This window comes from Amphiura filiformis, chromosome 11 (genome assembly GCF_039555335.1).
Source record: "Amphiura filiformis chromosome 11, Afil_fr2py, whole genome shotgun sequence".
In the NCBI taxonomy this organism is placed as follows: domain Eukaryota; kingdom Metazoa; phylum Echinodermata; class Ophiuroidea; order Amphilepidida; family Amphiuridae; genus Amphiura; species Amphiura filiformis.
The window spans coordinates 45,824,025-45,840,221 of NC_092638.1; the positions used below are offsets into that span (position 1 = coordinate 45,824,025).

The following is a 16,197-nucleotide window of genomic DNA, read 5'->3' on the forward strand; positions in this document are numbered from 1 at the left end:
TCTATTCTCATTATATTTCCTATTCTGTTTAAGTTCTAACAAATGTTTGATGACATTCGACCTATCATTTTATCGATTTTAAGTCATCCAACATTCGTACGTTAGAAGTTGAAAATTACTGGGAATAAAATACATGTAGGAATATATTAAATAACGACATTTTACATCGAATATTCTACGTCGAATAATCGGAGGTTTTCATTAAGAATGGTTTAAATTTATCATATTTCAGTTCCTCCTACAGTCATAGACAAAAGTTTGGAATATTTTTTTTAATTACTGGGAATAGACTTTGAGCCCCGGTATGAAATTGATTACGTGTGATTTTTGACGCTCTAACGTACAACCAACAGCAATGTGTCAATTCAGCTTTTCAGCTATTCACCACATATTCTAAGAACGATTAATATTTGATAGAATATGTAAAAATATTTTTAAAAGACTTACAATTAGATGTTCTAAACTAACCAATAAATTTGGGTGACGATGTTTTGATCCAGTGTATTTCTGTATATCAAGCAATATTTTACTGGTCAAAATCCGTTGGGGTGTGATACCGAATGGAACCCCAATGTAAGGTCTGCTTTTATACCCTTTACACTCAGTTTTTATATTTTATGTTTAGCCTCTAAAAAGGTAAAGGTAAAGGAGACGATCCTGTATAAACATTGATCGGAGTGCCCATCTCTCTTTCAAGTTTCATTGGCGATTGGGCTAGACTCCTCCATGTAATGTTGCTATAGGGGATTACTACAACTCCTCTATTACTTTCCCAGCATTTAAGAATGCCGGTACCCATTTAAACATGGGTGGAGACGAGTACTCGAGATAAAGTGCCTTACTCAAGGGTACAACACGATGGCATCGCCGGGGCTCGAACCCGAAACCGTCAGTCGATGCCCGTTCCGCTGGGCCACTGTGCTCCGTGTTTAGCCTCTATCCTGTATATAATTAAAGTTTCAATAATAATGTTATGAGCGGTCTCATAAATTCCCGGGTCCGATTCTATCCATCTTTAAAGCCGATTTTTGTTTTCATGTAAAAGTGTCCATATTGCACTGGAAAATATACTTTGTTCCACTTTTGCACGGTACTGCAGGGGTGCTAATAAGAATCAAAAATGCACCTCGGAACAAGTAATACGTTAAACATCCGGGCATCAGGTGGCATAGGACACGCGACACATGACGTTCGAGGCTGGCGAAGCTACAAGACTGACAGTCCATTCAAATAGGCGGGTAGCAGTTACAAATTTAAAAAATATATATATTACGGGTACTAATACTTTGTCGAACCCCAACGATTATAGAAGACAATAAACACATTTAGAATTGTTTGTGAAGATTTCATGATTACGTCTTAATTCAATGGCCATGTCAAAATGGCAATATCGCATCCAACCGTAGTCCGACGAGTAGGACCTTTTTTTTCTAAGTTACCAGACTATACACATTTCACACTATGATCACTATGCATGTACTATCTCACATGGCGCAAGAAAGACGAATCGCGAAAGTCCAGTGACCGCGCCGCCCAAATTTTTCGGGAGGGGCGGTTAGTGGATTTTTGTGGTTAATCTTTCTTGAGCGATCAGAGTTAGAGTATAGTTGGTAAACTATGAAAAAAACAGGTCCTACTCGTCGGACTATCCAACCGCCGCTGCGGGCACGTAATAAAGCTTAGTAAATTGTTGCGCCCTCAACAGACAATGAGCATTTAAAAACAATATGACACGTGCTAAGAACATCCTACTTGATAATGAGAGTTATTCCATTTTGTTCTGCCACTACATATTCCTTAATGTTCATGTATCAGTTCAACAGCCACCATACCTGAATGAAATCGATAGAGAATCATGACTGGCAGTAGCAAAAGTCGCAAAATTCTGGTGGAAGTATCGCCGAAAAACTGGTCCATAATCGGACTCGTTACTGTTTCTGACGCGCCGTGCTTACTGATTCCTAAATGTAGACCTCTCTGAAACCATTCAGCAAAATTTATAGCAGAGATAAACACCAAAACATATTTCACGTAGCGTGGAATATGTTTTCTACGGACGATTAGAAAAAGTTTGGTTTGAATCCAAATTTGAAAGATGGCAACAAAGGAGTAAATCAGATAGAGCCATGCAGTACTACTCTTAGTGTCGGTGGTGCTGTCTAACGTAAGATACCCGATCGAGGCAACTATACGAAGAAAATAGTAAATACTGTCACTACAGGTCCCGAGTAGTAACACATACTCGCTGCTGTTGAGAGGATAATTGTGTATCTGAAATTGGCGAAGTTTGAAGAGTAAGAGTGTGGAAAGGATACACAGGATAGTAAAATAAACAAGTTTTAGGAAGCGATATAAAATAATTTCCACATAGTATGGAAAAATTATTTGATTCAAATTAGTAAGCTCACAAATAACTACGTAAAGTAGCCCTAAAACGGTGGAGAGTAGCCCGGACAGGATCATGAGCTTGCGGTGTAAGGAAGTGCAGTTGTTGTCTGGTGAATTGACGTTATCTTGTATGGTTGATTGAGATCGACAAATATCATTTGCTGTGGGGTCTGTTATAGGATATTTTAAACTACGGGGTTCTCTATTGCATTGTTCAGATGTGTTGTTTGATGGCGCTTTGTTTTCACTTATAGTATGCCATAAATGAAACAAAATGCTTATAGCGATAGTAGCAAATTCAACGTAAAATGGCTCCAAGAACTCCTTAGAAAACTCTAAAACAGACGGCAAATCTGTAATGTTTGTGTGTCCTGAGTCTGTCGTGTTTCCTGCCCAGTCGAAGATCCAAAGTGGCCAAAGTGTCTCGCCGACCCATGCCCAAACTTCCGCGCCAACCATAATTGCGATTGTGTAATGAAAAATACTGCGATTGTACAGTACCTCTCCTTCGTAATAATAAAAGAATGTTAATTGGAAACAAAGTATGAAAATATAGACGATGTTGTCTATTACTCCAAGAAATTTATGTTCTAAAGAGTATTGCACAATATATAAAATGCAACTAAGTATTGTTCCTGTACCAAAAACAAAAAGAGTTATCAGCATGTATTTCGTAGACAAACTTCTTGGTGTCCTTGCTGCAGCCAACCAATTTCCGCTGAGAGAAAAAGTAGGGTCATACTCTTGCGAAGCAAAGATATCAGTCGATTTGAAGCGCATGTAGATGTACCCGGAACAGATTGCGATGATTGCAAATCCGAAAGTAGCTCTTACTATAACTTCCGCCGTTCTTAAAGTCACCAAAAACACTTCATCTGTAGGTATCATGATAGGCACAACGGCTAGTGCAACTCCGGTACTACTCAGTGCGATCATGAGAAGAACTGCCGACAAATAGCTGCTGCTGTTCCAGCTACTGTTGATGCTACGATTGGGCAGATTTGTTGATTCGGGAACAATCGTTTCATGATGACCCTGTGAAAAAGAAAATATTTGTTTTATTATTATTTGACAAATAAAAATAATGACAAATAAAATTAATGATATCCCTATAGATGATATTGACCGTTATGAAAACAGCACCTCTAATATCATGGTGTAGATTATTCATCCAGTTGATAAATCAAAAATACAGAAATTTCGGTGAAAGGAATTGAACACCGTCTCTCACGTGACCAACTGGCCTAATCAGTCACCTGATGATGTCCGATGGTTTCGGACGAAGCGTCGTGTAAACGAAACATAAGTTCCAGTATTTGATTTAATTTCTGTATTTTTTCAGCACCCTTAGTACAAATGATCCGATCCACCTTTTTCCACAGCTATATTCACTTCCTCATTATCTCGGTACAGATCGTGATTAAATATTGCGGAAACCCACTACTACCACCACAATTATTGAAAGATTCCATCAGGGGTTAATGCCATACGGTACTTTCTTATAGCATGTGCAATATTATCGAGGTTAAGTTTTACGTGCGCAACGCGATCGGTGTGCTATTCAGATGGTTCTTAATGAAAATACCGGGTGTCCCCCCCCCAAAAAAAGGTTACAAGTAGATTTTAAAAAATAATAAAGCTAATGTTAACAAATATAAATGTCCTATTAATAGCCGCCTCCTTCTTTATTATTCAATATAAATGCCAATACAATTCTGGTTTACTCTGCGCACCCTAATTTTTAGGATTAGGGCTATGGTTAGGGTTGTGTTAGGGTAAAATAAAGTAAAATTTATAAATCCAATGATATGTACTTAAAGTGTATGTAGCTTGGATGAAAAGCCGACGATTAATTGAAAATTGTGACCTTTTGTAGTGAAGATATATTGTTCTCCTGACATCCGTCTTGGAGGGCTGCCATCTAATGGCGTAGTATTGCAAAGGGGTCTATAGATATTTTCAATAAAATTCAATTAATAAACCCAGCCCTTGAAGCTGCCATAATTTAAACCATCGGGATTGAACTGGTTGCATAGTGTACCAAAATCGACTAATTATATGCAACCCGGGGGGCACTCAACTTTGGAAGTGACGGTATGTGCCTGTCAATAGGCCCCGTCTTTTGAAATCGACTATACCCGATGATCCCCTTTTTTAAAGTCATACGCGATGACCCCCCCCCTTTTTTTTTTTTTTTTTAGTTGCGGCTACCCAATGACCCCCTTTATTGGGTCCGGCTACCCGATAATCCTCTTTTTTTCTAGAATGGCATCATCAAAGTCCTTAAATGCCACAAAATAATGCCGAAACTTTCAAATAATATTATCTTAATTCAACAAATTTGTATTGGAAATTTGGAAAATTTGGAACAAGAACAAGAATTTTGCTCCATTTTTTACATTTTTTTCTAGCCGATGACCCCATTTTTGAAATCTTATACCCAATGACCCCCTTTTCCCAAAATATTATACCCAATGCCCCCTTTTTCATTTTGCTTGTAATCAGTGACCCCCCCTTTTTTTTTAAAAGAACGTTTTGTACCCAATAGGCCCCTACTACGCTACGCCAGTAGGCACATACCCGTCATTTCTAAAAGTTGAGTGCCCCCCCGGACCAATGCACAACATAATATCCCGATACACACGTACACTGTTTTCATGGTAATTATCATGATTATAAGTACACATACAGTGTAGATATCTATGGTCTAATATTATATTTTTTATCCTTCTTGGAACAGACAATGATGGTGACATTTCACTTCAATGAATTAGACTTAAATAACACCAAAACACTTACTATGTCTCCATTCGACGAATCTGGTACCAACAATTCTTCCTCAATATCGATAGGTGACGCCATATTAATGCGAAATATGTTCTTTTTCTGGTCAAGTCTTCAAACGTAGCCTCCTATGGCATGGCCAGAGTATTTGAATGACCAACAGTACGTCTTATCGTCTTAAATATAGAAAAGTTGTGTGGCGTGGTAATACTTATAATACGTTAGTATATATCTTAGTTTGGGACTTTCCCGTTATTGACACATAAAGGATATCCGTTGCCTTGATATTCTTACCCGATTGAACTTATTCACCTTATGGTAATACCTTGGCTTTGATGTGTTATTTTATCCTATGATCTCACCCGGGGGGATCTCACCACAAAATTAAGCTACTCAAGTTTTGAATTGTTATTTTATTCTATGATCTCACCACAAAATTAAGACAATTGTGTTGTCTTCCAACAAGTGTTTGTTACTCATTGATGTTTTTTTTCTTTCAATTATTACAAAACCGTTTTGTGTTTAGTGGGAAGTAATTAACTACCGACGAATGAGCCGGAGACATTAGGGCAATCTATAACATAGTTACAAGTCCGATTATGGAATATTAGTTCGCCTCAAGTTCAGTAGTGACGTCGGTGCGCATTTCGTTGGGCGCAGAATCAAATTGTGCGTAAACCCTGTAAAGCGTATACGCATGCGTACATGGTGTTTTGTCGGCACTGCGCGCGTAAATAAAGTCCCAACTTACACTCGTGTAAGTTCACAAAGGCGCTAGCCACGCATTACGCAAAACGCAACTAGCGTAAGTGCTGCTAAAATTGTGTGCACGCCATTCTACATCAATACACGATGTTATGAGACTCATTTTTTCGCCAATTATAAGCCGAACAAACTTAAGTTTCGCGTAACCAGCGAAGTCATCGCCCTAGTTATGCGATATGACCAATCAAGGAGTAACAGAATCGTCCGGCGCAAACTAGTTTTTAAATTCCTACATTTATTATAGTACACCGCACACGGCGCAAATTTTACGCATCAGCTAGTCGTTCGGGTGCCGGGGATGTGATATTTTTACCCCCCCCCCCCCTACACAATTGTGTCGGCAAAAATTGACTGTTGTCGTCAAAACCATGTGATTGTCGGCAAATGTAGTAAAAGCTATGTGATTGTCGGCAAATTGCAAGAGACATATAAATGTGTTAGGAAATTGTGCTGTTGTTACGTAATAGACCTATTGTGAATGTTATAGTAATTAATAAATAAAAAATTTGTTTGACCCCTACCCTCATTTATAATTGAAATATTCAACGGTGAACGCAACAGAAAGAGGAGTCTTAGAAATAGCGTGCCACAATGCTCAGTACTTGCACCCATACTTTTTAACATATATGCTCAAAGAACAAACGGGTCCGACAATGTAATAATAATAATACAAGACATTTATAAAGCACTAGTGTGCAAGAAAGCCTCTTAGCGCTATTATACAAAGGCTAAAAACATTATAAAATCACATGAGTGTGTATTATACAAGCTACATAACAAACTTTTAAACTACTATTTTATTAATTTCACAAGTCTCATAGCAATAAAAGCATATAATTTGATAATATACGGTACAAAAAGTACTATTTGCCAAATAAAACTCATTAAAGTTGACCGAAACATTAACAAGTTACATGGCGTTAAAAAGTAAGTTAACACAGTAGCAGCAATAAAATATAAATACACATCAATGATAACAGTTTAAAGGCAAACACCTATGCCCTGTAAGTTCAGAAGGAACATCATTTGAAGTGCTGGTTGAAAGGAGCATCAGTTGAAGAAAATGGTTGCAGGACCTTACCATTTTCGTGTGGGCGAAATGTATGTTAATCCCAAGTAATATTATCATAGGATAAGGCATTTTAAGTTTTCAAATAATTATGTTATTAAAGTAATTGTTTTCAAAATTGGTTACATACATGGTATTTCATGCAGTCTAAAATAAACAAGTGCAAAGTAAAATCGATGACTGTAGAACCAGGAGAACAAGATAAGTATTATCTCTTTCTTCTAATTTGTCCAAACACACTGCAGCTATCAGGCAGTGTATACATGTTGAATATTATATTCTAATTAGCTTTATGCCAAAGGTATAACAGCACTTTTCATTCGACTCCAATTTTCCTTAAAATTAATTTTTTGAATATACAACTGTTTTCATTCGTAGACACATCAACTTTTTATCAAAAATCACACGATTTTTCTCATACATAAAAATTGCAATGCTTTTCGGGGCACAGACGAAACAAATTGCAGTTGCATCATACAATACATAATACCGGTTTTGTTTTTAAGCGCGATGATGTGCGTAGCGAGCATTTTACACTATTTTTGCCCCTGATCAGGGTGAATTTTGATGTAAAGGGGGCTCCTTGTCCCTTTTCTTTTCCATTTCCACCCAGTTTTTCTCTTTCATTTTTGTCAGAGGGGCACTTTCTTCTTTCTATTCTAAAATATTCCATTTTATGGGAGAATAATGATTGCAAAGTTATACGTCAGCGTATAAAAACTCTATAACAGTTCCTGATACCGTTGCGTTAAAATCCATCACATATGCACATTAATCACATATTTCGCAAAATGCTAAATACGTCATTCACCTTGGTCTGGGCGGACATTTTATAAATGAATTTAGACGAGCAGGAACGCAACCACTTGCATTACATTCCAGATGTTAAATTTACATCATATGCCAAATTTGAGGTAAAATGAATGGGGCGTTTTTGTTTTAGGGCCATTTTTCTATAACTGGTCTTTACATGTAGCTCTATGGTAGTCAGGCTCACATCACACAATATAGGTGGCGCTATTCGTCCATAGGGAAGTGGAATGTGCCTGTACGGTCCAAAAATGGCTTTACTGTGGGGCTCTATGGAAAAAATTACTAAAAATTAATTTTGACAACCAAAACCTAAGTGATGTTGACTTATGTTGGTACTGGCATAATAATGGATTCATAAGCTATCACATAGTGCAATCTATGTTCCACCAAGTGGACGCTCGTTAAAGCGCAAAAGCAATTTGTGTGCAAATCAAGGCCATCCAAAACAGCTTTCTTACAGTAAAGAATAGGAGGTCATCTGGGGTCACATACAGTAGTGTACATTGTACATGTGCCTGCTGTCACAATTTCACACACAAAATTTTGGACAATTTGGTGACACTATTTTTGTCTGTAACTTCAAAAGTATATGCACTAGAAACATGATTGACCCCTTATTGTTTAGGTAATTTGATTCTCTTTCAAATGAAAGAACTTTCAGCTAAAAATATTGAACTTCAAAATTTTATGAACGTACCTATCTATGGATCGAGTGCCCGTTGAGGGCGCTATAACTCCCATTTTAGTAATGACCCGTGCTAATTTTCTAAAATTTATGTAGTATGTAATATGAACATGTAGAAATATAATCAAGTAGTTGCCCTACCTGCTCTAAAAAGTCCTATACCTCAATAATAATGAAACTAAATAAAATGGAGTTTCGAACATACGTTATATTATTAAATCATTTAATTTTTAAAGCAAAAAAAAAAAGGATTGTTGAGCATAGCAACTTCGTAAATTTGAAAGCGCAACACATCTTGGTTAAGTTTCATAAAAATGAGCAACAATCAGCATCTGTCACTAGTGTGATACACCCGACGATAATTATGTGATTCAGTCTGTGTTGGTCTAGCCACTTTCTAGACTCTCTGATGTTGATGTATCAGTTCAACAGCCACCATACCTGAATGAAATCGATAAAGACTCATGACTGGCAGTAGCAAAAGTCGCATAACTCTGGTGGAAGTATCGCCAAAAACTTGTTCCATAATCGGAGTAGTCACTGTTTGTGACGCACCGTTTTTACTGAATCCTAAATTGAAACCTCTGGTAAACCATTCAGCAAAATTTATAACAGATATAAACACCAAAACATATTTCACGTAGCTTGGAACATGCTTTCTACGTACAATTATAAACAGTTTGGTTTGAATCCAACTTTGTATGAGAGCAACAAAGGAATAAATAAGATAGAGCCATGCAATACTACTGTCAATATCGGTTGTGCTGTCTAACGTAAGGTACCCAATCGAGGCAACTATACGAAGAAAATAGTACATACTGTCACTGCATGTCCCGAATAGTAACACATACTCGCTGCTATTGAGAGGATAATGGCGTCGGCCTATAGGAACTTGGCGAAGTTTGAAGAGCAAGATGGCAGAAAGGATACCTAGGATCGTAAAATAAACCAGTTTTATGGAGCGATATAAGACAATTTCCACATAATATTGGAAAACGATCTGATTCAAACCTGTAAGTACACAGATAACCAAGTATACTAGCCCTAAAAAGGGTGAAATTCGTACGGAAATGACCATGAGCTTACGGTATGGGGAAGTATCGTTGTTATCTGATGCAGTGTCGCTGTCTGGTGTTGTTGGGGACTGAGATTCACAAAGTTCATTTGGAGTGTATTCCAAACGACGATCTCTGTGGCACTGTCTAGAGTTTGATGCCGATTTGTTGTCGCCTACGGTATGCCATAAATTAAACAAAATACTTATAGCGATAGTAGCAAATGAAACATAACATGGCTCCAAGAACGCCTTAGAAAACTCTAAAACAGACGGCAAATGTGTAATGTTTGTGTGTCCGGAATCTGTGTTGTTTCCTGTCCAGTCGAAGAGCCAAAGCGGCCAAAGTGTTCCGCTAACCCATACCCACACTTCAGCGCCAACCATAATTGCGATTGTGTAATGAAAAATACTGCGATTGCATAATACTTTTCCCTCGTAGAAGTGAAAAAAGAGTAATTGGGAAAAAAGTATGAAAATGTAGATGAGATGAACGATGCTATCGAGTATTCTAGAGAGTCTTTTAGAGTCTTCTAGAGAGTTTTGCACAATATTTAAAATGCAACCAAGTATTGTTCCTATACCAAAAACAAAAACAGTAATACGTGTGTATTTCGTAGGTAAATTTGTTGCTGCTATTGTTCCATCCAGGCATCTCCTACTGAAAGAACAGGTTGGGCTGTGCTCTTGAGAAATAAAAATATCAGTCGATTTGAAGCGCATGTAAACATACCAGGAACAGATTGTGATGATTACAATTCCAAAGGTAGCGTTCACAATTACTTCGCCTGTTCTTAAAGACTCCAAAAATGCTTCATCTGTAGTTATCATGATAGGCACAACGGCTAGTGCAACTGCAGTACAACTCAGTGCGAACATAAGAAGAACTGCCGAGAAATAGCTGCTGCTGATGTTCGATGAAGTTGTTGATTCGGGAACATGCTGTTCTCTTGCATCACGTTCTTCTGCCATGTGACTACCCTGCGAAAAGAATAAGTTTTAGTAGTTATTATATACCGTATACAGGGTGTCCCTGAAAGAACTGTATCGTCGGGAACTGATTTTTTTGGGTACTTTAACGCATAAACCAAACATAACTATAAATAACTGATGATGTTGAGGAACATACCAGCTATCACATACTTTTTGAATTTTGACAATAACCGCTCCGTTTTGGAAATAAAAGAATTTTACGAAACTCCCTCATTTTCAAGCCTTTCCACATGATAAGACGCATCATTTGCTGATGAAGCGCAGCGATTAGGCCATCTTAATTTGTAATCTTCATAAACTCAACCCAGAAAGTATCAAAACGATTATAGATGGTAAGATATATCGGGAACTGAAATATATAGCAAACAATTATTTAATGTATATAAAGCGCAGCTTCCTCCTACGCATTTTGATACCTCTTTTGTTGCTCTACGATATTATTTGGTTGAGTTATGGGCGCTTGAGTGGCTTCAAGTAGGATTTTGAAAGTTGCACTCCTATTCAAGCCAAATGCGTTTTGGCCCAAATTGGACCTCACAGATGAATTCAGCAAGTCATTTCCAGTCTAAAAATGTATACTTTTATATTCTTTAGACTAATAATTTAGCAGTTATGAAGCCCGAAAGTTTCCATAATTCCAGGGTTAAGACCACCCTTAAGTGCAATAACATGTGATTAACTAGACGAATGAAGGCGAGAATTTAGAGATTTATACGTGTTGGCAATATACATCAAAAGAAAGTTTCCAATTGTTGGACGCTCATATTGATAGTAGATCAATACTAAAATTATGTAAACTACAACCCCAATAAAAGATATATTTTGTGATTCTAGCAGAGAGTCTAAAGGCAGTTAAACCTCTTTTAATATTCGGATTAGGGAACATTTTTTAAAATTCGGACTATAGAATTAAAGAACCGTCGAAATAAAGAACCGTCGGAATAAAGAACCTCTTTTTAATTTTTTTTCGGACTAGAGAACCTCTTAAAATTCGGACTAGCGAATGCTATAAACACATGTTCGGACTAGCGAACCTTCGGACTAAAGAACCTTCGAATTATAGAAGCGTCGGATTATAGAGCAGTCCCCATAGATATTATCTCAAATATCTAGATTCTATTGTTTAGTGTTTTCATGACTCCTGACACAGATAACACCGCTGTTGTTCATCAATATAATACTAGTGCACTAGCAGTGTCTATACTTGATAATGTGACCACTGCTGATACTATTTACCATTCTATGAAGCGCCTTTAATACATAGAAACCAAACACTATTTATACCACTTCCTCCAAAATAAATCCAAACATTGCAAAAGCCCAATACCAATGGAACGAGGCTCTCAGGGATTTTATACCATGCTCTTTTATCATGTTGTCACGTACAATTATTTACAAAACTTTTGCCCGTTCATTGGTGACGGATTTTTTCTTTAATGATCTGCATGTGTATAAAGTAATTTAGATCCTGCAAAATTAAAATAATCCAGACTTTTAAACAAATATCCCTTTTTGTAGTGCTAGTATGGAACTGAAAATGATGGTATGACGTACCCCCGGTATAATCTATTTCTGGGAAATCCCTATCATGTAATACGAGAACCCCTCGTGAGATCATTGTAAACAAGAGCCTTCCCAATGATCTCAAAGGGGGTTCCTGTATTAATTGATTAAGAGATTTCCAAAATAGATTATACAGGGGGTAGGCCTACATCACATGATCACAATGGTCAGATTTCAAATCAACTAATTCCGTTTTTTAAAGTTGCAAATCTTTTAAAAACTAGATTGTCTCAGCAGCAGGGGACATTAGGCTGCCATGTGTATCTAGGTGTAGAGGCTTATCCTCTTATTCCCACTTGAGCATTCTCAAGTACACTTAAAGTTTTTTGGTCTCCTGGTCAATTCAGTTTTAATTTAGGGGTTGTTGTTATGTTGTTATAGCAACAAGCTCAGTTTTTCTGTCCAGTCAGCTGTCACTTTAGTGGTGTGCAGCCATTCAGGTCTCCTGTCTTATTTTTTCATTCCTTTGTTATGTCCATAGTTCTCCTAGTGATGCACTTGCAATTGTTCCTTCGATCTTGATGGACCAAAAAATCACACCCACCCTCCCAAAAGCTGGAAGGGTGAATCAGTTAACTAAATATGGTTAAAGATACTCCAATAAAATGGTATGTCCAATTATGCTGCTTTATGCTTTAAAATAGAGGCTTTGTATGGAATTTCTTCAAATCTTTAAGAATATCATTAGTAGATTGTCTCCACTTTCTACTGCGTTTTAAAGAAGGGGAATGAATGCTTTGTATGGAGTTTCTTCAAAACCTGAAGAATCTCGTCAGTAGATTGTCTCCACTTTCTACTGCGTTTTTATAGAGGGTGGGGGAGTTTCTTCGAAACCTGAAGAATCTCGTCAGTAGATTGTCTCCACTTTCTACTGCGTTTTATGGTATTGATTGGTTTTATTGGGCTATTGAATGCTTTGTATGGAGTTTCTTCAAAACCTGAAGAATCTCGTCAGTAGATTGTCTCCACTTTCTACTGCTTTTTTTATAGAGGGTGGTGGAGCTTCTTCAAAACCTGAAGAATCTCGTCAGTAGATTGTCTCCACTTTCTACTGCGTTTTATGGTATTGATTGGTTTTATTGGGCTATCGAATGCTTTGTATGGAGTTTCTTCAAATCCTGAAGAATCTCGTCAGTAGATTGTCTCCACTTTCTACTGCGTTTTATGGTATTGGTTGGTTTTATTGGGCTATTGATTGCTTTGAATGGAGTTTCTTCAAAACCTGAAGAATCTCGTCAGTAGATTGTCTCCACTTTCTACTGCGTTTTATGGTATTGAATGGTTTTATTGGGCTATTGAAAGCTTTGTAGGTAGTTTCTTCAAAACCTGAAGAATCTCGTCAGTAGATTGTCTCCACTTTCTACTGCGTTTTATGGTATTTGTTGGTTTTATTGGGCTATTGATTGCTTTGTATGGAGTTTCTTCAAAACCTGAAGAATCTCATAAGTAGATTGTCTCCACTTTCTACTGCGTTTTTATAGAGGGTGGTGGAGTTTCTTCAAAACCTGAAGAATCTCGTCAGTAGATTGTCTCCACTTTCTACTGCGTTTTTATTGAGGGTGGTGGAGTTTCTTCAAAACCTGAAGAATCTTGTCAGTAGATTGTCTCCACTTTCTACTGCGTTTTATAGTGGGCTATTGGTTGCCTTCATGCTTTTCTCCCTTTCTACTGCGTTTTTATACCAGGGTTATAAATGCTTTGTTGCTTATTTGGAGTATCTTTATTTACTTGGTTGTAAATAACAGTGGATTTAATATATTATATATCAGTAAATGGTTTAAGCTGAATACAAAATGTTCGTTTGCTAGTGTTGGCATTGTTTATTCTTTTGGAGATTTCTAATTATTTAATTGCGGTTAAAAATGCTGTTTTCCAATCCAATCCTCTGTTTGATCCAAAGATGTATCTGTTTAAGATATGCTTAAGAATTGCTTAAGATGAAATTGGTTAAATGTGATTCAGAAGTCAACTTTTGTTTGTCCAGCCTGTATGGTTGGCTTGTACACATTTTTCCAATAATTCGTGTGTTTATTGATTTATATGAAGATAATCAATAATTCCAAATGCTTGCTGCAATTAATTATCTCAATGTATATAATTTGTTTAATTGATATGAAATCTGTTATTATCTCAATATAGTCTTAATTTCTATGAGATTGTGAAATTATTATAAATAAGCTTATGTGTATTAAATGGTCCTCATGATCGTGGGGCAATGCGGAGTCTATTCTTTGCGTTGTTGTGCTTTCCTGCTGTCTCGAGACAATTAGCCTTAGGGGTTGCCATTACTTTTTACACAGCGAATTTGCAAATTCGCTGTGTACTGTCTTTTGCCAATTCTTCTTCTTCTTCTTTTTCTTCTTCTTTCTGGCAACCAGCCTCTTCTCTTGCATGTTACATGCTACAATGGCGCCACTTGCACATATGCATTGCCTATATCATGTGTCTTTAGGGTGTTCGCAGATTTGAGATCAAAGATCATTAAGGGGTCATTTCCGGTGCAAAACCAAAAACCTTCAAAATGCCTCTTCTGCCACAAATTACATAGCACGATGACGTCACTTGCACACATGCATTGGATATATCCAGTGTCTATAGGGTGTTCACAGATAAGGGGTCAAAGGTCATTAAGGGTCATTTCCGGTCTGAAAGTTAAAAATATTCAAAAAATCACTGTTGTTACAAATTACATAGCAGAGTGTTGTCATTAGCACACATGCATTGCTACCAACCAGGGTCTTTGGGGTGTCTACAGTTTTGGGGTCAAAGGTCATTAAGGGGTCGCTTCCGGTCAAAAACCAAAAATCATCAAATATGTTCATTTTTTTTTATCTCAAAACGTAACCAGACCAGAGTGACATAAACTTCATATATGCATTAGTGTTACCCGATGTATGCATGTATTTTTATTTTTTGGTCAAAGGTCATTTAGACGTCATTTCCGGTTTTAAGCTAAATAACTTCAAGAATTTTTATCTCCATAAATAAGCATAGTAAATTTTTGTTATTTAAACTGTAACAGTGCATTTTCTCGGTGTATATATGTTTTTTTTTTTATATTGGAGTCAAAAGTCATTAAGGAAGTCAAAACGTCAAATTTGAAAAAAAATGTTTAAAATTGGCCCAATCGAGCTCAAATTCAACAGGAACGATTCTTACGACATTCTAAACATGTTAAAAATATTTATGACCCCAAAGGTCAATGTTTACTTTGGGTCAAAAGGTCAAAATATGGTTGCCAGATAGCTATTCGCTGTGTACCCAGATTCTATTGACTCTAGTTTAGAATGGGGGTCATGAATAAAAATTTCTTATGGCCCTTTATGACCCTTTCTTATGACCTTTTTCTTTGTGAAACTTTTGGGGTCCCTTATTGTAAATAAGACGCGCCTAGCTCGCAAAAATTTTGATTGTAAGTGAAAAGAATGCGCACATCGCGAAAAAAATTGTGAATGTAGTTAAAGATTGTGCACGTGTTTTAACTGTCAGTGCAAATAAAACGCGCATAATCACAAGTCCTTATAACCCCCTTATGTTGGTGTAAAATATGACCCCCCCCCCATTATTGGTATAAAATTCTATGACCCCAATATATTCCTGAACCCTCCCCTTGACAGCCCCTTTAAATGACACCAAACTACTTACCATTCTTCTACTTGAAGTATCCGGTACCAACAGCTCTTCCTCAATATCGCTAAGTGACGCCATGTTAAGGGTAGTCTTCTATTCCAAAAATGTTAACTGAAAATGTATTTTTCATGTGTACGTATTTTATAAGCATTGTATTTGGCCCTATGTCCTTATCGCTTAATATAAATATGTGCGGTGTTTAACATACTTTATAATACGTTTCAGGATAGTCAGTGTATAGCCAATGTCGTGATTTGTGATATGAGTAACCTACAATCAAAGGATATCCGGTGTCTCGTTACACACTGTATACACACTCACGTAATTTGTTTTAAATGTTGCCAATACATTTCTCTCACATAAATCAAGAATATTATACAGTAACATGTTGTGAGGATTATAAAAACATTTTTATAGTATACCTTAAAACGAGCTTTAAATGTAATTTTTATA

At 36.9% G+C, this 16,197-nt stretch overlaps 2 protein-coding genes across 2 annotated transcripts; both read right to left on the reverse strand.

Annotated features, from left to right (window-relative positions):
- Positions 1-1,308: 1,308 nt before the first annotated feature.
- LOC140164895 (uncharacterized) lies at positions 1,309-5,541 on the reverse strand. The gene is made up of 2 exons (XM_072188276.1): positions 5,188-5,541; positions 1,309-3,423 (listed from the first exon to the last, which is right to left on the reverse strand). Exons 1-2 carry the CDS (start codon positions 5,248-5,250, stop codon positions 1,798-1,800), a joined length of 1,689 nt encoding a protein of 562 aa, XP_072044377.1. The 5' UTR covers positions 5,251-5,541; the 3' UTR covers positions 1,309-1,797.
- Positions 5,542-8,525: 2,984 nt separating this feature from the next.
- On the reverse strand, positions 8,526-15,948 carry LOC140164896 (uncharacterized). Its single transcript, XM_072188277.1, has 2 exons — positions 15,760-15,948; positions 8,526-10,539 (listed from the first exon to the last, which is right to left on the reverse strand). The coding sequence occupies exons 1-2, from the start codon at positions 15,820-15,822 to the stop codon at positions 8,902-8,904; spliced, it is 1,701 nt and encodes a 566-aa protein (XP_072044378.1). The 5' UTR covers positions 15,823-15,948; the 3' UTR covers positions 8,526-8,901.
- Between the last annotated feature and the right edge of the window lie 249 nt (positions 15,949-16,197).

What these genes read in the sequence shown, in the direction of transcription:
- LOC140164896 (XM_072188277.1), bottom strand. Translation starts at nt 15,822, where the DNA reads ATGGCGTCACTTAGCGATATTGAGGAAGAGCTGTTGGTACCGGATACT. An exon ending in ATACTTCAAGTAGAAGAATG is followed by an intron (nt 10,540 to 15,759) that starts GTAAGTAGTTTG and finishes TTCTTTTCGCAG; the next exon opens with GGTAGTCACATGGCAGAAGA.
- LOC140164895 (XM_072188276.1), bottom strand. Translation starts at nt 5,250, where the DNA reads ATGGCGTCACCTATCGATATTGAGGAAGAATTGTTGGTACCAGATTCG. An exon ending in ATTCGTCGAATGGAGACATA is followed by an intron (nt 3,424 to 5,187) that starts GTAAGTGTTTTG and finishes TCTTTTTCACAG; the next exon opens with GGTCATCATGAAACGATTGT.